Raw genomic sequence first — 27,604 nt, 5'->3', positions numbered from 1 at the left:
AATTTTAATTCAGATGAATTGCCATTTAAATGTAAACTGTTTATTTAAAAGATAATTCTTAACCTCTTCTTCAATGGAATGGATGACCTGTTTCACGATAAAACAATGAACAGAACAATACCGAGATGTACAAAAGGTCGAATGTCAAAGCGTTCGTATAGCAACTGGCTTTTTGTTAACAAGAGTTCGATTTGATCAACTGGTTTAATTAGTTATTGGGAGCCGAAACGCAATGGGATGAATTAAAATTTATAAGAAGTTTATATTCATAATTCAGACATTTAATTCAAAATGGATTTTTTCAAAAGAAAAAAGTGGTTGCTACGGCAACGCAGACGGTCAAAAACTTAAAGTAAGTTAAACTCAGTAAATATGGTTCAGTATAAATGTTTTATTGCCGTTTTGGGAGAGAGGTGACGCAACTTTGAAAATAAACCTAAAGCATTTCAAATTCGATGGCTTTCGGTTACATCGGGCTTTTGTTTTACATGTAATCCTTTCAGACATGAATCGCTGGATTCAACAGTTTTATCTGTTAGAAGTTTCAGTTTTATACTAGTACATACATCATTGTCATTTTGCTAAGTTTCTTGTTACCAATTCTAACAATGGACTCTGAATTCTTTAAAACCAAGTTGCATCGTGCGTATAGATGTGTGTTTGTTTATTCTACATTGGCTAGAGGTATAGGGGAAGTGTTGATATCTCCCAAAACACGTAACGTCGATTTACCCCGTTGCATTTTGCGCAAGGCACACGTACAGAGTCCCTGGCATTCAGTCTTGTATTTTTCATTTTTATTTTAGATCATTTATATGTTTCGGAATTTTGTGTGACGTCAATTTTCGCTGAACTAAGACCATTTTTGGAGGACAGCTGAGGCCCGCCTTCATGTGCGTGATTTTCTCACTGTGCTGAAGCCCAATTGTTCGCATGGGATGTTTTTGCTCTTTCGTCTGGTTGTTGTCTCCTTGTTCCCTGTTTCCATTCTCTTTTTATAATACAATAACAAGACCTACTGTCCATCCTGAGCACTTTAGTTTTACAATGTGGAAACTTCCCGGCAGCTCCGATCCGCATATACATGTAGTAAAAGAAAATAGTTCCGGAACGGAAATAATCACTGTACCATTTGTACGGAGTTTGTACTATGTAGTCACAGTTTCATTATTTGATTTCTGTGTAGGATTGTGCTGATTCGTTTGTTGGTTTTTTTTGGGGGCCGTAGTTTTGTCTGTTTGTCGTCTGCTTGTCTTTGAGGACTAATGGTTTTTGTTTTCTTGTTTGTTTTTGACAATCGTATAAAATTGTCTTCTTGCTCGTCTTTGAAATGGTTTTTGTCTTCTGCCTATGTTTTTTTGTGTTCTTGTTCGTCTTTGAAATGGTTTAGGTCTTTTTGCATGTCTTTGCCATGGTTTTGTCTTCGGCTACTGGTTTTTGTCTTCTTGCCTGTCTTTGACATAGTTTTTGTCTTCTTGTTTGTTTTTGACATATGGTTTTTGTTTTGTTTTCTTGTATGTTTTTGACTTATGGTTTTTGTTTTGTTTTCTTGTATGGTTTTGACTTGATGTTTTTGTCTTCTGTTCGTCTTATGCTTGTCTTCAACTCATGTGTCTGGATGTCATTAACATTTGGTATATTAAAACCTTTTTTGCTTGAACTACTTGAATTCAACAATTTCCAATAAAACTTCAAGGAAACAGACGAGGTTACATGTATTATGACAAGCGCATTGCACTGATTTAAATACCTCACTTTAAAATAAATGCTAGGAAATTGATTAATTTGATGTATTGCATATTGGTTGCAGGAACTTTACTTTGCTACTTGATTGCGTTTGGAAATACTAAGTTAGGTCGTATCTAGAATGTTCAAAATTGATTTAAACAGGCAATTTGATGCTTTGTTTGATCCGGAAACTCAAAGCTATTATTGACAATTTGTTAGTTTTGAAGAGGTTTCATAGGACGTTAATTAAACCTATCTCTCATGAAGAATAGAAATGTGGTAAAGTACACAAAAAATGTAAGTGTCTAAAGACATTTATTCAGTAATACATAAAAATGTCAACACAGACTTTACATGAGAAATATATCCAAACGGACACTTTCGCTACACGTGTATAAATAATTTATTGTATTGTTTATTATGTAAGTTTTGATAATTGTTAAAAAAAAACATAAAAAACATACAGTTCTAGAAATTAGAAAATATTATAGAGTTAGCGTAGAGGTCTGAAAGTACGCAAGATTGCCATGACGTCTGTTGGTCCTACCAAGGATTTTAATTGGCTAATATATGTCAAAACAATCTCGGACGACAGCTGGGTTGAGTTCAATATCCGGCGTAGCAGCTATGTAGCAGCTACGTAGTGCTACGTAGCGGCTACGTAGTGCTACGTAGCGGCTACGTAGTGCTACGTAGATTTATGACTATTGAATGAGTAGCTAGCCTAGCTGCTATGTTGATTTATGACTATTGAACGAGTAGCTAGCCTTCTAGCTTCACGTTCGATAGTCATAAATCTACGTAGCCGCTACGATATTGAACACGACCCAGGTAATAGAAAGGTTTCTGAGATACTTTCGCGTTTGTGAATTCTGTATGAATTATCTATCTGCTGTTTTGAAAATTTAAACATTGAAAGAACGATTTTGGTTTACGTCAATGAATCAACACCCACACAAAATAACAACGACAACAAACTTCAAAGCATGACCGACGTTCATGAACTGGTTTTTAACACAGTACGTCGGAAAAGTTCAGACAGTCGACGACAACCCTGCTTCGGAAGTTGCAACGACAACACAAATTGAACCGGTTTTCCGAGATCAGCAGACTTTCCTGACTAAGATATGTGTTCAGACTCCATAGATATATACATTAACCTCTAAATAACCCTGGACATAGATAAGTTTTGAAGTCAGCAGACTATAACTTACATGATAATAAAAACGCATGTGTTAATGGACAACCACGCGATAAAATTAGTGAAATTTCTAGGTTTACATTTAAATACTAAAATATAGTTTTTGTTCACCTTTTTGAGGGGCACTGGGATTCCTCCGTATGGAGCTCTGTACATATGTGGTTAATGTATAACTCCTAATTTTGTCTAGTTGCCTCTCTCTTTTTAAACTCCTGAATCCGCATCTAGATAGTTTATTGAGCAAGATGATATAGAATATATTTTACTGGAATTGGATAAGACAAGGGTTAATACTCGTTAAGCAAATAGTGCATGCATGTACTATTATATTAGATGGTATATAGGATAAGGCAAATACACAGAAGCTTAATATAGGACAATATATATATACGCTACCCGCATAGAAATATCAGATGATTGAAATATATATTTGTACAAAACGAACTTCAATTTATCATGAATAATCTGACATGAAGCACTTTATTCGTGTAGATCTATTCAAGATCTATAAATCTCAAAAGCATTTAAATATATAAATTGTATTTGATAAGAAATACGAGTTTTAAACACTTGAAACGTCCCATTAAGGTGTATCGGTTGTTGAAAACAATTCTCAATAGAATACCTTTTATATTCCGATATTTCCACGACCTTGCTTTAATAATCAATCAATCAATATTTGATAATACTTGAGATGAAAAATCGAATACCTTAGATTATTATTTACAGTCTTCAAATTTAAATTCGGATGACATGTTTAAAATTCTTTATCTCTAGGTTTGAAACGTTAAAAGTTGTATACATTTTTTTCAAGTGTAATTATTTGAAGTTTTTAAAGTTTGAAATATAATTACAAGTCGGTGTAATCCTTTGATATTTTTTTCTATGATTTGTATAGCTTCATGCGATTTAAAGAATATTTTAGATATTAAGTACGCTGTAACCTAATAATCACTTATTATAAATTCAAAGTCAAAATCAAATTGTTATTTTATATGACTGTAAGGTTTAATCAACTCATTCATATCTTTCTTTCTATTCAAATAACAGGCAACATAATTATATTATTGTAGTTAACTTGTAAATCAAATTTGAACCAAGACTTTCAAGTGGTGAAGTTGAAATCGCCAGTTTGGAAATTTTATACACGTTATCGCAAGTCAGCTGACCGTTTGGAATATTTGTTTCACAACAGTTGTAACCATATTCCCGTCTTCATTTTACCTCAAATTTGACTTAGGGAGCTACCATTTGATTTTTATGGGGGGGGGGGCTAGGATGAAATTTGAAAAAAATAGGCAGGACAGGAGTTTTGAGTAAAAAAAAAGGCAGGATGAGCAACTTGGTAAAAAAAAAAGCAGGATGACAATTTGTGTAAAAAAGTCAGGATAAACTAGTAAAAAAAAAGGCAGTACCAAATAGAGTAAAAACTAAAAAGGCAGGACAAGGATTACAACTAAAAAAAAAAGCAGGACAAAATTTTTCATCCTAGCCCCCCCCATAAAAATTAAATGGTAGCTCCCTTACCGAATTATATATGCTTATAAATGCTCCCGGAGCACCCGAGATCGGACTCGGTTTTGATGGGTTTTAGTTTGCTCAATCTTCAGTTTTCTTTGTTGTGATTTGTTAACTGTAAATGTTCTTAGCCTTTCTATCGGTTATATTGCTCTTGTCATGGCCTTTTCAGTTCGCTTTCGACTTTTGAGTTTGAATTACCCTTTGATACTGTTTGTCTCTCTCTTTTTTTATATAACATTACATGTATATACAAACCAGACCAACCGAACTGAAAACAAACTCGAGTGAATTCCGTGAATTATGTTTGGCTGAAACGGATTCGTCGACAGAATTTCATCATCCGCAATGAGATATTTCGGCAGAAATATAATCAAACTCCGAAACAGCAGTGACGTTGCTTTAATGGCATACAAAACAGAGGTAGGGGCAGGAAAAAAACGCGGAAAAATGTCTCACGTGAGGGTCTGGAAGCAGAGGCCTTGATTGTTTTATTCTTTTCATTTTGTATGCCCTTTTTATAGAAGAAGATGCTTAATTTCCATCAAATTGGCTCACAAGGAGCATAGTTCAATACGAGACATTATTAATCAAATTGAGATTGAAATTGGGAATATGTCAAAGTGACAACCCGACCATAGATCAGACAACAGCCGAAGGCCACCAATGGGTCATCAATGTAGCGAGAAACTCTCGAACCCGGAGGCGTCCTTCAACTGGCCCCTAAGTAAATATGTATACTAGTTCAGTGATAATGGACGTCACACAAAACTCCTAATTATACACAAGAAACTAAAATTAGAAAATAAGACAATGACAAAAAGAGACAAACTAAAGTCTAGTATAGTACATACAAAGAAACGAAAAGGTAGCTTTGAACATCTTGAAGTTCAGAGCTACACACATATATAAGATATAAAAATATAAAAATATACGTTTAACAGTGTTTCCCTTCTTCTCAGGCACACACCAACATAAAAAAGTTTCTTAAACAAATTGGCAATGTGTTGGATATTTAGCTTAACAGCAAAAGCCACCAACTTAGGCGGTGCTGCATTGCAAGGTGGGAGATAGGCTCGCATATGGTTTATGAAAATATATAATTTGGTGATGATATGCCATTTTTTTGTTTTTAGTATAACTGTTACCGTATTGTTTGTGGACAACTTGAAACAGAAACGCCTGGTTACACATTACAATAGTTCTTGTATTTTATAATTTTGTTTCTAAAATATAATTATACGTTTCTAAAAACGAGAGTGATTTTCCTTTTTTTCAGTTGTTTCTACTACTTATATAAGTATATAATAATTCTTTATTCCGTACTCAAAATACAGCTCATAGGATAAACAGATACACATTTGGAAAAAAAAGTTTGTTTCCAGTTTTTGGAGAAAAAAATATTTTTTTTTGAATTCTGAAAAAAAAAATTGTTTGTTACACCCTCAGCTGCCACTATATGTAATGCTAAAATTGAAAGAAAAAAATTGTTTTCGACTTGTCGCGAAAAAAATAGATTGTTTTTCGCCACAGGCGAAAAAAAAGTTTGTACAGAAAAAAAAACCATACAATTACTATTGTAAAACCATTCAAACGGGAAAACCAACGGTCAAATCTTTAAAAAAAAAAAACGAGAAACGAGAAACACGTATAAATTACATTAACAAGCGACAGCTACTGTACATCAGATTGCTGACATAGGACAGGTGCATACATTTGCAGCGGGATTAAACGTTTTAATGGTACCAAACCTTCTCCCTTTTTCCGAAACAATAGCATAACATATCTTACAGGTATTTACCCATGAGTTATTTTAATTCTTTAACATTTCTTACAGATAGTAACAGAATTAACTGTGTGTAAAGTGTGGGAATAAAATCACAGGCACATCTCTCAGAATAAAATACCTATACTCTTTCATTTGCGGATCCAGGGGGGGGGGGGGTATCCAGGGGTTGAAACCCCCCTTTTTGGCCGATCAATGTATTTGAATGGGGACATATAGTTGGAACCCCCCTTTGTCCTGGGTTGGAAACCCCCCTTTTTAAAATGGCTGGATCCGCCCCTGTCTTTGATAAGAAAAGTATATAGACTGGTTTTTTTTAGAGACAAGAACCTGTGGAGAAAAGGATAAAAAACATTTTTGTTAAAACTGAAATCATACTAATGTAAAATTTATGTGACAAGTTATACTTAACAATTTATGTCAACATCCAATTAATTTCAATTTAAACCGATGACAATTAGTAAATTAAAATTTCAAAATCTCGTCTGTCCAAGATCGTTGAGTAGATCTGATTGTTCTAAAACCAGACTGTACAGTAAATATATCCATTACTTAAAATTGCGTTGTATTGATTGTCGGAATCAGTGACAATTTAATGCCTTATTATAAGGTGACATTTTCTAACTGTATTTTACAATATTTTTGTAATGAATGAAAATTAAACATTGAAACTGGGATTTAAACCTATTTAAATGCGGTATATAACAATATTTACCAATTAGTTGTCATGAATATTAACATTTATTTAATCTTGAAATAGAGTCATTAGCGTTTTAACTTTACTTGGAACAAGACCGGACTGTTTCTGTCCGAAACCGTAAGTTTTTTTTATCATGATTTCATATCAGATTTTATATCTATCTTTTGTATTTGGTATATTTGTTAAAAAAAATCTTGAAATAGAGTCACTAGCGTTTTAATTTTACTTGGAACAAGACCGGACTGTTTCTGTCTGAATCCGTGAGTAAAAAAATATTAATCTTTATCATAACTCCACATCTATCTGTCTTTTGTTCTTTGAATATTTGTAAAAATGAATATTGGCAACCATTATGATTTAAACAAACAATCTCGCACTGTAAATAATTTCGAGCAGTTCATTTCACAAGAAGTACATTATATTACTAATATTTTATGTAAAATACCAATTTTTAATTACAAGATGATTCATTAATTGTACCAGCTGGTACGGCAACCGCATGATGGAAAGTTTTGGAAGCAAAATTAAAAGTTTAAGAATCAATTAAGAAAAGCCGATCCATGCATTCCCTCATTTTGCAGTTGCGGCATATTTCCCCGGCACTTAATCCTAGTCGACAAACCATTCGTATTTTTAATGCTCAACGTCAAAAACATGTATGAGATATTGTCCACTGGACATAAAAAAAAAAAAAACAATTTATTTCTATTGAAGCAAACTGACGAAAATATGCGTATCAATGATAAAATGATTATTATAATTTACCACATCGAACTCGTAATAATTGCAAATAAAAATTAATACGGAACATAAATTAAAGCAAATTTCCTCCTTAAGACAAAATCAGTTGAATTATATCACATGTATTAAGTCGAATATGCACAAGACAATAGTAAGATAAGTGCACCACAACATTATTACAACATACATGTAGGTGAGGATGATGATGATCCAGGATTATAAAAAAGAGCGCCGGCAAGACAACGCTAGGAATCGGACTTGTAAAAAGTATATACATGTATATCATGCTTTAAACATTTATGCAGCTACTTATTTGTGTGGCCTGTGGGGACATGGCCCCTGCCCGGTCCTCCCTTAAACCCACTTGCTTACTTTTTAAAGGCTTCTGTCATGAAATTTGTTGTATGACCAGTCATTATGCACGATATCCCTTTATTTATAATTAACTGCAGAAAATCCATTTCATAAAATTATCTTTCATGATAAATTTTATCAAAGGGTTTTAAGAGAATTTCTTCCTGTTGTTATCGAATGACATGGATGTGATTAACTTACTAGAAATCAATTGATTGGTTCCGTAAATACCGTTTAATGGACAAGGATATTTGTTCTTAGATAAAATATTAGTATTTAATAGGTTTTGTTTACGACTAAATGATGATACTAACAGTCATGACGTAGCTGTCAAGGGGGTCAATTTTCAGATTTAAAGTTTTTAGTGTAAAGTGCCCATACGTTTTTTATTCATTGGCTAACAAAGTTTTGTTGTATATTTAATTTGAAAATTAAAAGTGGGAAATATACAGACCTCTTTGACCTAACTAGTTAAAAACATCTGACCGAACCATTACTGCAGCCGAAAACACGGCTAGCCTCCAGAAGGACACGTTCAAAAAATGCATCAGGTCACAATGACAATCGTTATCAAATATGACACCAGTGGTAATCTACATAACAACTTTTGAACTTGGTTAAATTTCACGGGTCCTTTTATAATAAATGAGACGGCGTCAGCACAGGCACTTGTCTCAGAATTTTTTTCCCTATATATACCTAAATATAACGTGTTATATTAAGGTATAAAGGGGAACAAATCTAAGACAAGTGCCTGTGATCGTCAAGTCGAAAACTCTTCAAAGCCGTAATTCGGGTTTGACCATGCTGGAGCCATAACTGCTACTGTTCTTAGGAAACATAGTTTTTGTCATAATTAATAACAAAGAGAAGTCAAAACAATTAAGGAATGACTGTAATATCTTTTCAGTCTATGAAGAAATAACATTAAAAATTTGGTGCACACGTACTGAATAACGCGCGTAGTGGGTTCACCAACATTGAATACAAGAATTCTGCTGTAGAATTATCGTACTTTTTACATTGGAAGAAGAATAAATCCCAGGCAATTAAAAAGTACTTATACGTACCGTTGTTCCAATAACATCCTGGCTTTGGTTTTGGGAATACTATTTTGTGTAAGTTTTTAAATTACTGACAGTAAAAGAAAAGTTTATGCCTGTCCATTGTACTTCAATAGTTTATGATGAAATGGTTAACAGTCTCTTAAAACTAATTGCACTAAAACACTTTTCAAATGAAAAAAGAAAAACAACTTGATCTCATTCTGTTTGTTTTTTTAACCTTTAACTTATAAAAAAGATTGCATTTATTAAGTCATTCGAAGAAATAAGAATCACAGCGCTATTCTTCCACTGTCGGATTATAAGTTTTGACATTTTTACAACCAAACAAACAGCTTGGTTAGAGTTTGAAAGAAATGTAGAAATTAACCGAACATCGGAAACCAATATAGGGGGTCCAAATTGGGGTTCTTCACTTCTTTGTTTTCTACAGTTTTCTCTATTCTTTAATTATTGTGTCCATGTTCTGTTTATTATATTTAAGCACCCCCTACCCATTATTTACTATTTTGTATTTTTTGGCCTATTTTCTCTAGTCTTTATATTTTTAATTTTTTTTCTCCTAACCTTTTGTCAATTATTACTCCTTATTCTGTATACCCCATGAAGACCCTCATATAACTTTCAGCAAAAGTTCAGTTTCTTAGCTGAGCCAGAGTTCATATGAATAAAAGAAGATGTGGTGTACAGTATCTGAAAATCAACCTTAACGACATGATAAACTGCTGGTATAAGTCGTTAATGTTAATGACCAGAGTATTGTTTTGATTTTTATCAGATCGTCTGCCATAAGACTGGGTTTAATAAGTTTGATAGAAAACGAGCCAAATTTGTCAGACAGTCATTTAGACTAATACAGCTTATATGGTCCGCAAATAGTCCAACATAACGTAAGGACATAAGAGCTACAGTTATATAAGATGTATCTTGATATTGTATTCTTTTTTTTGGGGGGAGGGGGGGGGGGGGTAAGATGAAATGAATGGATATTAATTTAGTCATTGATCGGTATATTGTATTGTCACTGGTCAGGTAAAGAAAAAAATATTTAAACACTTGAAAATAATTTGGTGTGGTTGGATGGCTGTCTCATTGACGTTTATCATAATTATCTCCCTTTCTTCATAATAAATAACCATGCTGTTTGTTATCTTCCGTTTATAACCGTAAATGAAATCCTAAATCAAACTACTAAATCTTATTTCTCAATTGAACTCAGTGTGATACAAGTGAGATTCGACCTCTACTTGTAAGCATTATTCTAAAAGACAAAATGTTAGACGTTTTGACCTTGCGATATGTTTATCTTATAACTTTGCATTTCTATCCTTTTAATTCTATAATCAATCTTTAATCGATTTAAGCGTGACATGTATGGTGGTTGCGAAGTTTAAAGCGTTATTATGTAGTTTTAATGTCCGTGTTAATGCTCCTTTATGTCAAGTCACTTTTGGGGTTTTATTTATAATCTCTAAACCAAACATTCACTTGAAGTTGTTGGTCACTACTGAATAAGACTTATATTTTGTGAGTATATATAGATCGTATATTTTTTTTTAATAAATGCTTTAAGGTGATTTCAAATGTTATACATTTTTTTGCGAATTCGCAGTTACGGAATAAAAAAAAAAAAAAGTTGATAATCTTTTAGGCAAAGCTATTTTCAACAAGTTTTGATTTTCTAAATATAAAAAAGAAGATGTGGGATGATTGCCAATGAGACAACTCTTCACACCAGTCTAAAGGCTATATTGGCAATATAGCATTTCTTTAGCTGTCTATTCTTATTAGATCTTATATTATAAGAAGATAATATGAAATGTTTTCCTTAAGTTTGTATACTAGTATATGATATTAAAGTATAAATGTGCCAGTACAGTTTGTAATTAATATAATGAAACTTTAATGTACGTCTTTTCAATTGGTTCACCTGTAGACATATTTGAAGTGTGTGTTATGCGGTTATAAGCTTTTAACAAAACGGACACTTGACGAGTGTTGGTCTGAGAACTGTTAATTTTCGTAGTCCTTTATTTCTAAATAGGGAAACCTATATAGTGTGACAGTGTTCTTTATAAATTTGCATTACATTTTGACATCAAATGACAGAGGTGTTTTGAAGTTTACTGACGTCATATTACTCTTTGAGGTTCTGATATTCCACATCTCGAAAAATCAAAGTAAACATTCTTAATATAAGCGCAAACAACTGTTAAGAAACATTTATAAACTGGTGAATTACTTTTTTTAACAAATAAGATCTGTACGTGTGACCTTTCTATCTGCATAACTGATATATTTCACATAGATTAGAAGGTATGGGAAATTACGGAGGACTTTGATATTGTACTTAAATTAGAAAAAAATATGATGTAAGGGAGCTACCATTTGATTTGGGGGGGGGGGGGGGGGGGGGGGGGCTAGGATGAAATTTGAAAAAAATAGGCAGGACAGGAGTTTTGAGTAAAAAAAAAAGGCAGGATGAGACACTTACAAAAAGAAAAGCCAGGACGACATTTAGGTAAAAAAAATACCGGATAAACTAAAAAAAAAAAAAAAAAGGCAGGACCGAACAGAGTGAAAAATAAAAAGGCAGGACAGAGATTACAGCTAAAAAAATAAATTAAAATAAATTAAAATGGTAGCTCCCTAAGATATCGTATTTGAAGAAAATTTCAAAATATACATACCCATAAATTAAAATAACATAGAACTTAAATGGCCTTCAGCTGTTTTCTGCTCTCTTGTCGGGTTGTTGTCCCTTTGACACATACCCCATTTCCATTCCAATTTTGTTTGTCCGTACATGCTGTTCTGATATGCTTGTAATATTTCCTGCTGGATATACTAAAATGTTTAGGACCCTCAAAGTACATTTAAAAATTGAGATTTGTCGTGGTCAATCGCTAGTTTTCTTTTCATATAAATGAACTGATATATATGTATTCTGTTATTGTTTTCTTTTGGCCATATATATCGTTTTCTTTTAAAAAAAAAAATCATCTTGCCTTCTGGTAAATTTTTAAAAACATATCGCTAAAAACTGTCATGTAAAAAAGAAACGTCTTTAGAATCATAAGTTAAATGTTGACGATAGTAAAATTAAAGATTCTTTTTATTTAATTGGGTCTTTAGGCGTGTCTGTCTTTTTCAATATCAATATTTCATGTATACGTGTATAAGGTACAGTTATCTTTGACATATAAGGGGTTACCCATAGTCCGGGGAGGGAAACCACTGATATTATCACAGTTTTGGAATATAATATAAACACAAATAGTAAATCTAGCATTGTTGTTGAGATATCTCATGTGAGACAAACTCGGAATAATTAGTCCCCTCTTACGATAAGCGTCAAATGAATTGATATAGAAGTGAGCGGAAATTAATGTTGGATTATACAGGTTAATGAGCACGGGCAAGTGTTTCTATCCATGGGAAGGGATAGTCGACCTACCCATGGATAGAAACAAATGCCTGTATTAGTGGGGGTATAAATTGTACATGTATAGAACGCATATACGAAAGGGGGAGAACTATTGAAATTACAATAGAATTTAATGCCATTTTAAGGATATCATAAACATAACGCGAATACTTCGGTCCATCCCCGTCATCGTCTCTCCCACTAGCGAGCCATAGTAGAGCAGTAGTATATTATAGGTACCAGTCTTGTATTACAACTCCAGTTTCCGGTGCATGGAGGGAAACAAAATAGTGCATTTTTTTCTGAATTTTTTTCTGAACTAAATTTTTTCTGTTTGATTATAGGTTTATGCTGAATTGAAACATATATATAGACTTTAAAAATATCTTGCATCTTTTGGAGGATATCAATCCAGGAAAGTGGAAGGATATCATGTTTACTGGAAGTGGTGCGGCCTAGTAAAAATAGCAAACAGAAAGTAGAAAAAAATGTTTTGACTTCAGGATTACGTAACTTTTTATTCTTCGTGGCAAGACCCTTTTTTTTTTTGGATTAAATCACAATTTCACATTAGTACATACATGATATGAACATGAAAAAAAAATTCTATGTAGCATTTTTTATTTTTTTTATTTTCAAAGATCAGCTGTTTTGCATGTAAGCCTATGGAGCAGTCAATTACAAGACTGCAACCATAACTACTGAATTATAAGGGTTAGAAAAAGCATACCACAGGACGATCGAAGACATTTAAAACAAATTGTTTCATATTTTTTAGTTGAACCTGTCCGGTAACTAAATGAAATGAAACCATAAAATCCGTGCGTTATTTAATTTTACCATTTTAATGGACCTTGTCTGGTTTTTAGAAATAACTGTCCTTAAACATTTAACTTGTTCAAAAATCTGTTTTGAATATATCAATGACCTTATCCTTACAAATAATCAACGACTATACAATGATAAGTATGTTTAAATACATATCGTAAAACTGATCGAATTTTGATATTCTTATAAAATTTAAATACCGCATGCAATCTAAGTCCATATATTTGTCCTTTAAATCTGATAGCATTTAAATACAAAATGCATGATATGACATATTAAGTTAAATCCTTTAATTAACAATAGTTAAATGTATTTAAGACTAATTGCATTTTTTGACGTGAGAAGTCAAAAAGCAGGTGTTTTCATGAATAAAGTCATCAAATAGTTTTTACATGTTATTAATTCTAAGATTGTAGATTTGGTTAATCATTTGTTCTATTTTAAAATATTAAGTATATGATCTATGTGTCATGATATAGATCGATTAATTGATTGATTGATTGTTGCTTGCTTAATTTCCTGATATATTAGAGTAGATATACAATATATGAATGTTGTCGAAAAATATATAATTTATTTGTATGAGCTTTAGAAACATGACGAAAAGCGAGGTTCTGCCGAGCTTTTCTCCTGTGTCGTAGCGATTACAAATAACTTTTATATTTTTCGACGATGTACATATATTGTTTTTATCCTTAAATTACTCCCAACACTTGAAACTAGTTATTAAAATCAAAATCATTGTCTTTAATTTCTCAAAGAAATCGACATCGTTGAAACGCGAAGAGGACCCCAAAATGTACTGGTTTGGAAACAGAAATATTCATATTACCGCTTGCTCAACGTAGAAGTGTGGTACAAGGGACTTTATTTGTACACGTAGTACAAATAAAACTAAAATTTATTTGTATACCTGTTATTTGTACAATAGATGGCTAATTGCAGGATAAAAGTGTTTATTCTGAAACTGCGAGTAATCTTCTGGGAGATTGTTCTTTTTTTCATCGAAACGTCAGCGCATCAAGCCGTTATTTTGTAAGTTAATAATGAACTTTTGTACAGATTCCTGATCTTTCAGGTGTATAAACTTAAAAAAATCACCATACATCTATTATCTGAGTTTTCAGTCGGGATTAACTGTCACATAATATCATAAAGTAAATGATTTGCTGATGAAAAATACATTTCCCGCGCTTTAAAGTGAACTAAGGATGGATACATGACTTCTCGCTATATTAAGCACTTGTTTTTATTATTATTAAAATTTACACTGGAATGATAGACCTTGTTAACATTTATTTATACTCTAAATTCTTTATTTGAAAACAGTTATATTCCTGTGGTTTGATAAAGGCGAATTCACTCTACTGTTTGATTAGTTTTGGTTTGTTCCTTCTAAATATTGTATCAAAGGGACTAATTTTAATTAAAAGTACGCTATTTTTAGTTTGTATAAAATTTATTCCATAAATAAACTTTTCGGTTACAAATATAAAAATTAATTTGACAAATATATGTCTGTCATATTTGTTTTTCGTATATTTCTTTGTTAAAAATTAGGCCGTTAGTTTTCTGGTGTGAATCATTTCATATATTTATGTCTGAGCCTTTTAAAGTCCGCTATATACGATATTGGTTTTTTTTCTCACTTTTGAAGTCCATACGATGGCCTATAAAAGCTTACTTCCACTTCATTTCATTTGGTATATAGTTGTTTATTGGCAATCATCACATCTCCTCAATTTTATAGTAATACTCTTTTTGACCAAGATTTGGTGTTAAACCAGTTATGGAGAATATGCACACGTTTGTCATTTTATCAGTTCAGTCAAGCACTATGTTTTGTTTTTCAATAAAAATCATCTTGACGTACTAGATTTAAATTAATTGATTCGTAATTACGACTTCTCAACATTCAGTGGCAAATATTACATGCATATTCGGGATGAACCCCATTTAAAGTCTTGCTTGTACTGGACCAACATGCTAAGTCGAATATTTACGTGCTAGGTGACATGTTTTATAGTCCCGATGGATATTTCACTCTACCCGCAAATATAATTTTGACTCTGAGTTCAAACGCCTTTGCTTTAACTAATTTAAACCGCACTTTTTGTGGAAATCAGCAGCAAACACAAACGTGAAACTCTTTGACTTGGCCAAAATCTAACAATTGACTTACCGCACTAGGAGTGAAACTCTTTGACTTGGCCAAAATCTAACAAATGACTTACCGCACTAGGAGTGAAACTCTTTGACTTGGCCAAAATCTAAACAAATGACTTATCGCACTAGGAGTGAAACTCTTTGACTTGGCCAAAATCTAACAAATGACTTACCGCACTAAGAGTGAAACTCTTTGACTTGGCCAAAATCTAAACAAATGACTTACCGCACTAGGAGTGAAACCCTTTGACTTGGCCAAAATCTAACAAATGACTTACCGCACTAGGAGTGAAACTCTTTGACTTGGCCAAAATCTAAACAAATGACTTACCGCACTAGGAGTGAAACTCTTTGACTTGGCCAAAATCTAACAAATGACTTACCGCACTAGGAGTGAAACTCTTTGACTTGGCCAAAATCTAAACAAATGACTTACCGCACTAGGAGTGAAACTCTTTGACTTGGCCAAAATCTAAACAAATGACTTACCGCACTAGGAGTGAAACTCTTTGACTTGGCCAAAATCTAAACAAATGACTTACCGCACTAGGAGTGAAACTCTTTGACTTGGCCAAAATCTAACAAACGACTTACCGCACTAGGAGCAAACACAAATGTGAAACTCTTCGACTTGGCCAAAATCTAACAAATGACTTACCGCACCCGTTTAGCCATTAAGCGTTTGGCGAAGAGTAAAATCAGAAAATCTAAAATTAAGTCTTTGGAATCTTTCATCAGTAGCCTCCCTTTTCATGCTCTCCGATGAAAAGTCATAAAAGGGAATCATTGTTTACACAAGCAGACGGCCGTTTCCGTCTAAATATGACTGACGGTTGTACTTGAATTCAAAACAGTTGGAAGAACAAATCAAAAATTAATTTTAGAATTAATTCTTTTTTTAAATCAGCAAATTGCGTCAGACATGGCTAAGATCATTGATGTCTGGAGTAAAAAATCCTGGCTATTTTCAATAAAATAAAAAATAAAATAAATCTGGGAATGTACAGAAAATGACAGAAACAGAATATTAGATAAGGAAACAAAAAATCTATTTTTTGTTGTTGTGAAAACCACATGCATGGGATCGATGGCCTTATCTGACCGGTCGGTTATGGTCAACAGTTCTAATCTAAATATTGTCGATGTATTGTAGCCGCATTGTCTGATTCGTCAGTAATTACAAATTGTTCTATGTCGTCAGTTATTCGAATTTGTTTTTATTTTCAATCATCACCCATTGTCATTCAGCTAAGCCAAGATTTTATTAATCCAATACGAATGGTTAAAAATTAGAACAGCATGCGGTATGGATCAGTACATATAGACCTACAAACGGCTTTTAATTGTTTAATTAATCTATTTTAAAGCAGTTATTATTAAACTCTTTAAAAATGTTCGTAGTAAAAGTGAACATGTAGAATGTTCAACTTCATTAAACATAAAACAATACTTTAACTATATCGCTGTTATTTTTATAAATTTTATGTGTGTAAATTTTGGTATTTACCTGATTTTTGCCAATTTTTCTCACTAAACAATGACGTCTACTACTCAAAGAACTATCTCAGATTGATAATTATGTAATACTCTAAGAAAGTTTTTCAATACTTTAGATGAGATAAATGGGGGTCATACTTTGAAACCTTAAATTTTGTTATTTGTGACGAAAATTTAGTTTCTTTTCATATATATGAACCAATTATTGCATCAGATATACATACAGTCAACTGATTCTCAATTTTGTATGTTGTATAAGCTAGCGCATGTGCAAAACATTGTTGAATATTTATCCATTCCCTTTTAAGTTTCCGAACAGTGTAGCAAATGACAGTATTTTCTAGGTTTTTTGTACTCTTGTGAGCAGATTTTACATATTTGGTAAAGGATAGGCGAACTATAATACCAAAGGGATATTAAAACTCATAAGTCGACAATAAACTGACAACGTCATGGCTGAAATAGAAAAAGACCAAAAAGGCACACCAATAGTACAGAAACAACAAGACACACCAATAGTACACAAACAAAAAGGCACACCAATAGTACACAAACAACAAGACACACCAATAGTACACAAACAACAAGACACACCAATAGTACACAAACAAAAAGGCACACCAATAGTACACAAACAACAAGACACACCAATAGTACACAAACAACAAGACACACCAATAGTACACAAACAACAAGACACACCAATAGTACACAAACAAAAAGGCACACCAATAGTACAGAAACAACAAGACACACCAATAGTACACAAACAAAAAGGCACACCAATAGTACACAAACAACAAGACACACCAATAGTACACAAACAACAAGACACACCAATAGTACACAAACAAAAAGGCACACCAATAGTACACAAACAAAAAGGCACACCAATAGTACACAAACAACAAGACACACCAATAGTACACAAACAACAAGACACACCAATAGTACACAAACAACAAGACACACCAATAGTACACAAACAAAAAGGCACACCAATAGTACACAAACAAAAAGGCACACCAATAGTACACAAACAACAAGACACACCAATAGTACACAAACAACAAGACACACCAATAGTACACAAACAACAAGACACACCAATAGTACACAAACAACAAGGCACACCAATAGTACACAAACAACAAGACACACCAATAGTACACAAACAACAAGGCACACCAATAGTACACAAACAACAAGACACACCAATAGTACACAAACAACAAAATTGTAGACTGAGCAACACACACTAGTCTACACCAAAAAATGGGGATGATCTCAGCAGATCCTGCTCTTCATGTGACACCCGTCGTGTTTCTACTATAATATAAAATACGCTGTTTAAATTAACATTATAACTGTATTAATTCTCAGGACAATTTAACCTAAATGATATTATCATGCTTAATTTCGTTCGATTATATAAAATAACATAACGAAGAAAACATTTTGGATTATATAACTGTTTGGAAAGCCGCGTTGAAATTATTTTTAAAAGGGAATAAATTAATTTTTAAATGTGAATCAAAGTTAACGTCTAATGGGGGCGGTGATTATAAAAGCTAATGGGGAAAATGTGAGCTTGTTTAAATATTAGCTTTTAAATCATCTCAAATTATGTTTTGGGCTTACAATCATTTTTCGATATAGATATTGTATATTTGCTATACAGATGAATATCAAATTGAAAGAAAGTAGAATACTTTGGCGACTTGATGATATAAGGACTTTAGATGTTTACAACAAATATTTTTATTTATTGTGTTATATCTCATTATCTCTATGGATAGTTTCAGTAGGACTATATGCATTGTAGTATTTCTATAGAGACCTTGTATCATGTACTCATTTTCCGGTTTCTGTTAGAACACGATTTTAAATACATGTACTATGGAAAATTATTTAGATTTTTTTTATAAGATTATGTAATAATTAAAGTGATGTTAAATTATCAAAGTAAAAACGTACCGTTATTTACATAAAACCATAATAGGTTTCCTAATCGAAAACAAAGTTTATTCAGTTGCTGAACTACTGTAACAGAAGATTCAAGTATTTACATGTGCGCATATCTTTGCGACTTATAATTCTCAATAGTTTCGTTACTCTTCGTGTTTAGTCCTCTTAATACTTTTTTTATTGTGCTGGTCTCTCGTTGTGCTGTTTTGAATTGATACATTTGTACCTCACTGTGCTCGTATTCCCTGAATTGTGGCTGTACATGTCTTGTACTGTATTCTGGTAATCTCTGTCATATTTTAGCAGTGGTTGTATCGGTCCTCTTATAGATATTATTTCTCTGTTCTGTATATAGTGCTCGTGTCGCGTTTTTGCCGGGGTTGTTTGTCTACTGTGAGTTGTATTAGTCGCGTTTCTATAATGATTGGTGTTGTTTCGCTCCTGTATTTGTATAGACTCGGACCTCTTACGACTTTCATTGTTCTAAATTATGCTAGCATATGTAAACCTTGTGATGTTATCGTCGAGGTACTGTGTGAGCCTTATTTGGTTGGACGCGTCATAATATTGTATGGGGCTAAGCTAGGTCAGCTGGGCTGGGTCGTATCGCTAGTTTATAATGTGAAACTATATCATATATTTATATTTGCTTTGTTGTATCTACTACCAGCGTGTTATACATGCGTTTTAATTCTACTGGCAAGAGTTGAAACGAGGGGAAGAAGTAAACAAAAAGCAGTGTTTGGTAACTTGTGTGTTGTGTATTACTACAAATTGCAGAATAATTGTTTGACTATCAACGAAAGTAGCATCGTAAAAGATAACATAAATGCAAATTTAAATTCCAGTTGCGTTGTTAAGTCCCATATGTGTTTTAACTGTATATTCTTGGATACGAAGCAACTATCAACAACGTTTGAAAGAAGTAGTCTCTTATGTTATTACAAATTGTGTCAAATCCTATTTTCTTTTCGTTAAAAACATATTTGAATTGAACAAAAACATTTAAATGTCTTATCTAGTTATCTCCCATTACACAATTATGTGTCCAAATTCTATATCCTTATTACTTTTGTTTTATTCGAGCGTCACTAATGAGACTTTTTTTTGACGAAATTCGCGTTTGCCGTACAGAATTGTAAGCTTTGTGTTTATGAATAGTTTATTTTAAAGGATTAACCTTCTCGCGACTTTCAGCATAAAATTATGTCTCCCGTTGCAGAAATCAAACATCTATTTATATATAATATACTAGTCGTTATTGGGAATAATATTTTTACATGTTTTATAGCTGTTTTCTTTTTTTTCACCAGACACTTTTTGTTTTGTCATAAGATATCATGCACCATGCTTGCATTTTGTCCTGAACATGCATGACATATTTGTCACTGGACGTTAAGGAATGAACACATGGTTGTTATATCTTATCAGACTATATATAATATATAAGCGAATCATAATTATTATTGACCCGCCACTCTCATTTTCTTCAGATTATTAATTATTAATCCACTTCATACTGTGATTAATCTACTTCCTACTAATTCTATAATCAAATCCGTTAATCAGGTACTACTGAATGTAAATATAACAACGTAACCTCAAGGAGCTAATAAACAAACGAGTTCAAGCATATTACATCTCGTGTGTTCATTTCACGTCATTCAAAATAAAATTTCATAAGTGTAAACATATGTTATATTTATAAAAGAGAAAACAATTTGGATTTTTCTCGCCACTAAGGTAAGCGACAATAATTGTGCTAAAATTCTTAGTTTTGGAAGACGATAACTGGACTCGGGAACTTGAAACTTTTTCATGTCATGTGTTAAGATACAGAAATCGTTTTTCAAAAAGACTTATAATATACATGAAACAAAACCTCTTTAACCCTCCTTACATTCCAGTTCCGTATGTTTAAATACTTGTATTTCAAGACTGCAAATACTATAAAGCATGCAATAGTCCTATCAAAAATTGTCCAACAAGATAAAATATTGCCCATCGAGATGAAATATTGTCCACCAATATCAAATATTGTCCAATAATATCAAATATTGTCCAATAAGATCAAATATTGTCTACCAAGATGAAGCATTGTCTACCAATTAAGATAACATATTGTCCATCGAGATAAAATACTATCCACCAATATCAAACATTGTCCGCAATGATGAAATATTGTCCATCGAGATAAAATATGTCCACCAAAATCAAACATTGTCCGCAAAGATGGAATATTGTCCATCGAGATAAAATATGTCCACCAAAATCAAACACTGTCCACCAAGATGAAATACTGTCCACCAAGAAGAAATACTGTCCACCAAGATGAAATATTGTCCACCAATTAAGATAACATATTGTCCATCGAGATAAAATACTATCCACCAATATCAAACATTGTCCGCAAAGATGGAATATTGCCCATTGAGATAAAATATTGTCCACCAAAATCAAACATTGTCCGCAAAGATGGAATATTGTCCATCGAGATAAAATATGTCCACCAAAATCAAACACTGTCCACCAAGATGAAATACTGTCCACCAAGAAGAAATACTGTCCACCAAGATGAAATATTGTCCACCAATTAAGATAACATATTGTCCATCGAGATAAAATACTATCCACCAATATCAAACATTGTCCGCAAAGATGGAATATTGCCCATCGAGATAAAATATTGTCCACCAAAATCAAACATTGTCCGCAAAGATGGAATATTGTCCATCGAGATAAAATATGTCCACCAAAATCAAACACTGTCCACCAAGATGAAATACTGTCTACCAAGATGAAGCATTGTCCACCAAGATGAAATATTGTCCACCTATTAAGATAACATATTGTCCATCGAGATAAAATACTATCCACCAATATCAAACATTGTCCGCAAAGATGAAATATTGTCCATCGAGATGAAATATGTCCACCAAAATCAAACACTGTCCACAAAGTTGAAATACTGTCCACCAAGATGAAATACTGTCCACCAAGATGAAATACTGTCCACCAAGATGAACATTATTTTTATGTTTCATAGATTGTTACATATGAAATTTTGTCTTATTAAAGGGAGATTATCCAACTTTATATTTTGTGTATATTAAAACATTATTTCATGATTTTTTGGAGTGTCACGAATTTTATCTCATGAAAGGGGAGTATTGAAATGTATATGTTGGACAATGATATCATTTCAATGTTTTATTTCCATTGACATATACTATAACTTAACCTCAGGGAAGTCATAAATTTTCAGACAAATATTAATAGACAATTTTGTTCGAAAGTTTTTTTTTTATGGTTGACACATACGAACATGTGAATATCTGCGTACATGCACAGGGTATTGATGTTATGTGAAAATAATATACATTGAAGTTGTTCTTTTCTAACGAGATGATTATTCAACAGGATCCAATAAAAAAAAACAAAAAACTACAGCACTATATGATAGTGTACATGACATGTAATATATAATTGTCGCGTAGAACAATTCGTTGGGTTTTTATAATGCGCTCTTTATTTTTAGCTCACCTGCCCCAAAAACAGCAAAATTTCCTTAAAATTACCAATTCAGGAACAGCAACCGAACAACAGATTGTCCGATTCATCTGAAAATTTTAGCCAAAAACTGCATTTTACCCCTATGTTCTATTTTTAGCCATGGCAGCCATCTTGGTTGGTTGGCCGGGTCACCGGACACATTTTTTAAAATAGATACCCCAATAAAGATTGTGGCCAAGTTTGGTTTAATTTGGCTCTGTAGTTTCAGAGAAGAAGGTTTTTGTAAAAATTAACAGACGACGACGACGACGGACGACGGACGCAAAGTGATGAGAAAATCTCACATGGTCAGGTGAGCAAAAAATGTGTCCGGTGACTCGGCCAACCAACCAAGATGGCCGCCATGGCTAAAAATAGAACATAGGGGTAAAATGCAGTTTTTGGCTTATAACTCAAAAACCAAAGCATTTAGAGCAAATCTGACATGGGGTAAATTGTTTATCAGGTCAAAATCTATCTGCCCTGAAATTTTTAGATGAATCGGACAACCCGTTGTTGGGTTGCTGCCCCTGAATCGGTAATTTTAAGGAAATTTTGCTGTTTTTGGTTATTATCTTGAATATTATTATAGATAGAGATAAACTATAAACAGCAATAATGTTCAGCAAAGTAAGATTTTCAAATAAGTCAACATGACCGAAATTGTCAATTGACCCCCTTAGGAGTTATTGTCCTTTATTGTCAATTTTTAACAATTTTCATAAAATTTGTAAATTTTTGTTAACATTTTCCACTGAAACTATTGGGCCAAGCTCATTATAGATAGAGATAATTGGTTTAGTAAAGTAAGATGTACAAACACATCACCATTACCAAAACACAATTTTGTCATGAATCCATCTGCTTCCTTTGTTCAATATTCACATAGACCAAGGTGAGCGACACAGGCTCTTTAAAGCCTCTTGTTTACCAAAACCAAACATTAACAACACAGAACATTTAAGTTAAAGACCGCGTTTCCTCATTTTAAACCTATATAAACATATGCATTAATTTTATTACCTTCAAATTTTTATAAATATAATTTTTCTTTTTTACTTTTTAGGAATAGCAGATTTTCAGTGAAGTTCGGCAGTGTCAGCATTTTAAGTGTTGTGCACGGATTGTATTGTTTATTTTAAACTTATCGTCAAAACTCCATTTTGAATATTGGTAGTTCACCTTTCCGGGAGCAGCCATCTTTTCAACGTAGGAGTTTTTGAAATTGTATAAAATTTGTCCGTCAAGAATCAAGATTATGAAAAGGAAAGCAAAAATTCGAAAGACAACCATGTTAGTTTTCGGATTATACGAAGGAGAGCGATGCTCTCTAGATGTACCCATAGGGACGTTAGTTGGTAATGTGAAAAAGTTGTTTCAGGATAAATTTAACATTTATATTGATGAGTTGAATAAAAAGGATCGAAATATCCTGGTGCTCCATTACGGCGGAGCGGATTTGGAGGAATCTTGGTGTTTTACTGACCTCGGTATTCCCGCGGGATCTACTATCAGGGTTATCATAAAGGAAGAAGTGAAACCTGTGTTGTTCATCTACTGTACGTACAACGATGAAAATATCGAAATTATTGATAAAGATTTGTCTGTCCCGTTAATGAAAATTGAGGATCTGCGCACGCTCTGTGCTAAGAAATCAGGACTTCCGGTATCGGTGTTCCGTCTTGTGTATAACAAGAAAGAACTGTATGATGACCACCAGCTCTTCGACTATGGTGTAGAGGCAGGCCAAACGATTCGATTAGAAAACTGGGATGGATGGAATGAATTTATAAATCTTTGTATTATGGGATTTACTCCTCAAGTGATGGCTCAAATATCATCGGAAGAAGTCATAGCTCGATTTCAAATGAAAGTGGCATTATTTATTGCGGCACATTATGGAAACGTAGATTTAGCTAGATCGCTTATAAAGCAAGGCATTCGTTCAGATGAACAGATTGGCGAACATCCCCTCCGACAATGGATGAGAATCGAGCCACATATCGAAACAAAGAAAGCACCGGTGCACGAAGCAACTGAAAATAATCAGCTTGGTGTTTTGCGATTAATGGTTAATCACGATATCACTTGCGTCATGGCTAAAAATGGAAACGACCTTGCGCCACTTAATATCGCCTTGCGTCAAAAAGTTAAACCATGCGCCTCGTTTCTGCTAACAAGGCAATGGTCAAAGGTTTCTGTTGGTAAATTTGGTGCATTATCTGTTCAAACGTTAAGTAAAGTTAAAGAATGGGCTACCATTGCAAAAGAAAGATGTTTCGCAAAGTATGGAACAACAAGATCATCTTTGAAGAAAAAATCATTTACTAGTGGACCACTGGTCAGTTTTGGTCTACCCGTCGTCAATGGCGTGACTGATAGCCCAATGACCGGAAAACCTCGATCTGAACTTGGCATCATTCGAAAGAAATCGTTGTCTGTATTTCAAGATGTATATGGAATCAACAAGGAAGATCCTGAACAATACTTTAAACAGATGTCAGCAGTTACAAACTATAAAAATATGAAACTACAGAAAAATACCAAGTGGGGCAATGTTCTGGATAGAACTGATATGGGGACACGATTTATCACCGGTATTAAGTCTACTATTGAAGAATCAGAAGACGAGGGATCTGCTTTACCGAAAAAGCCTGGTTCTACATTAGGAAAAATAATTGGTGCAAAACAGAGAACACTAGAGTCAATAAGTTCAATCAATGAACCTACTGGCCCCCCTGGTTCTGTTATAAGTCGTGCAAGACGAGGTACAGTTACAAGCATTTCGGAAGACGATTCAGAACCCACAAAACCGTTGAAAACAGGGATATTAGGCAAACTCAAGGGCGTTCTCGAAGCTCCAATCATAGACGAATCAAACGAAAGATCCATTAGAACTCCAGCCAAACCAGCATTCAGAAGTAAACAACTCTTATCAAAAGACCAGACTATAGAGCCCACTGACGATACGTCAAAGAAGCCGGATCAGACTGAAAAGTCGAAACTTGAAGATAAGGAAACTGAAAGCAAGGGAACTTTATTGAAGCTTCCCGCAATTTTAAAACGCAAGGACCAACAGACAACATCTGACGACAATGTGTTTACAGATAATACAACAGATGTCAAAGAAAACAACCCGCCTAGCCTCGGTATGAAAAACCCAAAGAACTTCTTTCAAACTCCAAATAAAGGAATAAGCAAAACATTGTCTAATTTAAAACTCGATAAAACAAAAACATCAACGATGATCTCTGAAGTACCTAGATCCCCTACTCATACCGAAAAATCAAGTGCTACCACGCAAGAGCGGAAGTCACGTAAGCGAAAGCGACTGACGTCTGCTTTATTAATTTCTCAAGCAAAAGCCTCCGATGGTGCAGTTCCGCTTCCCCTCATCAGTACAGAAAACATGAGTCGTCCATTCTTTTACTGGAACGGATTACGAGAGGAGGATTATGTTCTGCCTTTACTAGATCAAGTATCGAAACACAAAGGTGCAACTTCTAGAGACAGAGCTATCAAATCTTTAACAATTGCAAATTCGTTCAAAGAAAAACCATGGCTTGCTCAAGTGCGCATGGCAACATCTTTAACATGTCATTCGTTAAGACGATCAATGCTTAGTGATATTGAAGATGACAATCAAACAATTTGAAAATAGATTTAAATGCATTTATGTCGAACAATTCATGGTATATCATGAGTGTTTGCATGAATCCGTATTAATAATGTGTCAATGAAAGTCCTATATTATTCTAGATGCAAAAGATATGAAAATATATATTTTTGAAATAAACATTTACTGTAAGGCCGTCATAAAGTACTATATGTGTAAGGATACAGACACGAATATATTTATTATTATGTTGAGGTTAGAAAAAGGGGTAATTAAATTTGCATATTTATCTTCGAAATGTCTAAGCGAACATCCTTTTCTTCTCTCTTTGAATAATGGGAGATTTGGGCTTTACATCATTGAGACAGATACATGCACCCAGCGAAAGATAACGTGCTCAGTTTACAATAAAACTTCACTTTTTAAAAAAGGGGGCTGGGTTTATTGTGGTCAAGCAGATGACAAAACAAAAATATTCTGAATCCAGATTTTTACAATACCTAATGTTCACTTTTGAAAAAATTAAATTTGATTGATAAAGCGTCGAAAAAAAATGTTCTCGCTTTGCGGAAAACAATTCCTGGCTAGACAAAAAAAACAACAACGTTACCCCCCTTTTTAAAGTTTAATGGTTGCTCCTGTTTGTAGAATGTAATGTTTTTGTTAATATTTTCTACTCTTTGTCTTTAAAACTTTGAGGCAGAGTATTGTTTTTAAATCGATTTATGAATTTTGATTGTTGCATTTGTATCTTCTTTTTATTTTTTATGATTTATTGATATTATTGATTTTTATTCTGTGTCAGTAATGGCAGTTTAGTAGGTTATATGTAGAACCTTGTTTCCCCTTAATTGGTAGTTTTATACCTATCATTTTCCAAAGTTTTAACCAAAGTTGATTAGACACCAACCCTAAGAATGTCAGGTTTATACAGCTTTAGGTATTTTGTACTGTAAATTTTAAAAATAAGTTAACTAATGCATAGGTTTCAAATAAACATAAATTCTGCACAAAGTATTTCTGAGACTGATTTAATTTACGTTGACATTCATATTTGTAATTTATAAATGTAAAAGCTCCTTCCTCTGTAGACACATACTACCAACTTTATAAAAAATCAACTTTATACCAAAATTCCTTCTTTTTTTCGAAATATATTTTTGAAGGAATAATACATAAGTGTAACGTTGGTTTTATTCATTGGTGAAGGCCGTATGGTGACCTATTGTTAGTGCATTCTGTGGCATATGGTCTCTTGCAGAGAGTTGTCTCAATGGCAACTAAACCAAAATTTCTTATTTTTGTATGAATAAAGAAACAAACTGGTTTCTCCGTCCAAACCTATATCAGATAAAAATATTTCATTTAATAGACTTTCGTTGAATATACTGCTACATGTACTAAAGGGGTGGGGGTGTTTAACGACCTTGATTACTCACGAGGTTACACGTGAATAAA

General features: G+C 33.3%; 2 protein-coding genes across 3 annotated transcripts; both read left to right on the top strand.

Annotated features, from left to right (window-relative positions):
• Window positions 1-27,604, top strand: LOC139527000 (uncharacterized). Of its 2 annotated transcripts, none has more exons than XM_071322205.1 (2): window positions 1-352; window positions 23,597-27,604. In XM_071322205.1, the coding sequence occupies exon 2, from the start codon at window positions 23,789-23,791 to the stop codon at window positions 26,183-26,185; it is 2,397 nt and encodes a 798-aa protein (XP_071178306.1). In that variant the 5' UTR covers window positions 1-352; window positions 23,597-23,788; the 3' UTR covers window positions 26,186-27,604. The 2 variants fall into 2 exon arrangements, with proteins under 2 accessions (XP_071178306.1, XP_071178307.1); XM_071322206.1 differs by lacking the exon at window positions 1-352 and adding an exon at window positions 6,785-7,050.
• Window positions 17,463-18,272, top strand: LOC139529022 (uncharacterized). Its single transcript, XM_071325257.1, has one exon. It carries the CDS (start codon window positions 17,463-17,465, stop codon window positions 18,270-18,272), a length of 810 nt encoding a protein of 269 aa, XP_071181358.1.

The sequence above is a fragment of the Mytilus edulis genome, chromosome 6 (assembly GCF_963676685.1).
Source record: "Mytilus edulis chromosome 6, xbMytEdul2.2, whole genome shotgun sequence".
NCBI lineage: Eukaryota > Metazoa > Mollusca > Bivalvia > Mytilida > Mytilidae > Mytilus > Mytilus edulis.
Note: the sequence above shows the minus strand (reverse complement) of the source record. Positions and strands in the feature narration are given on the sequence as shown.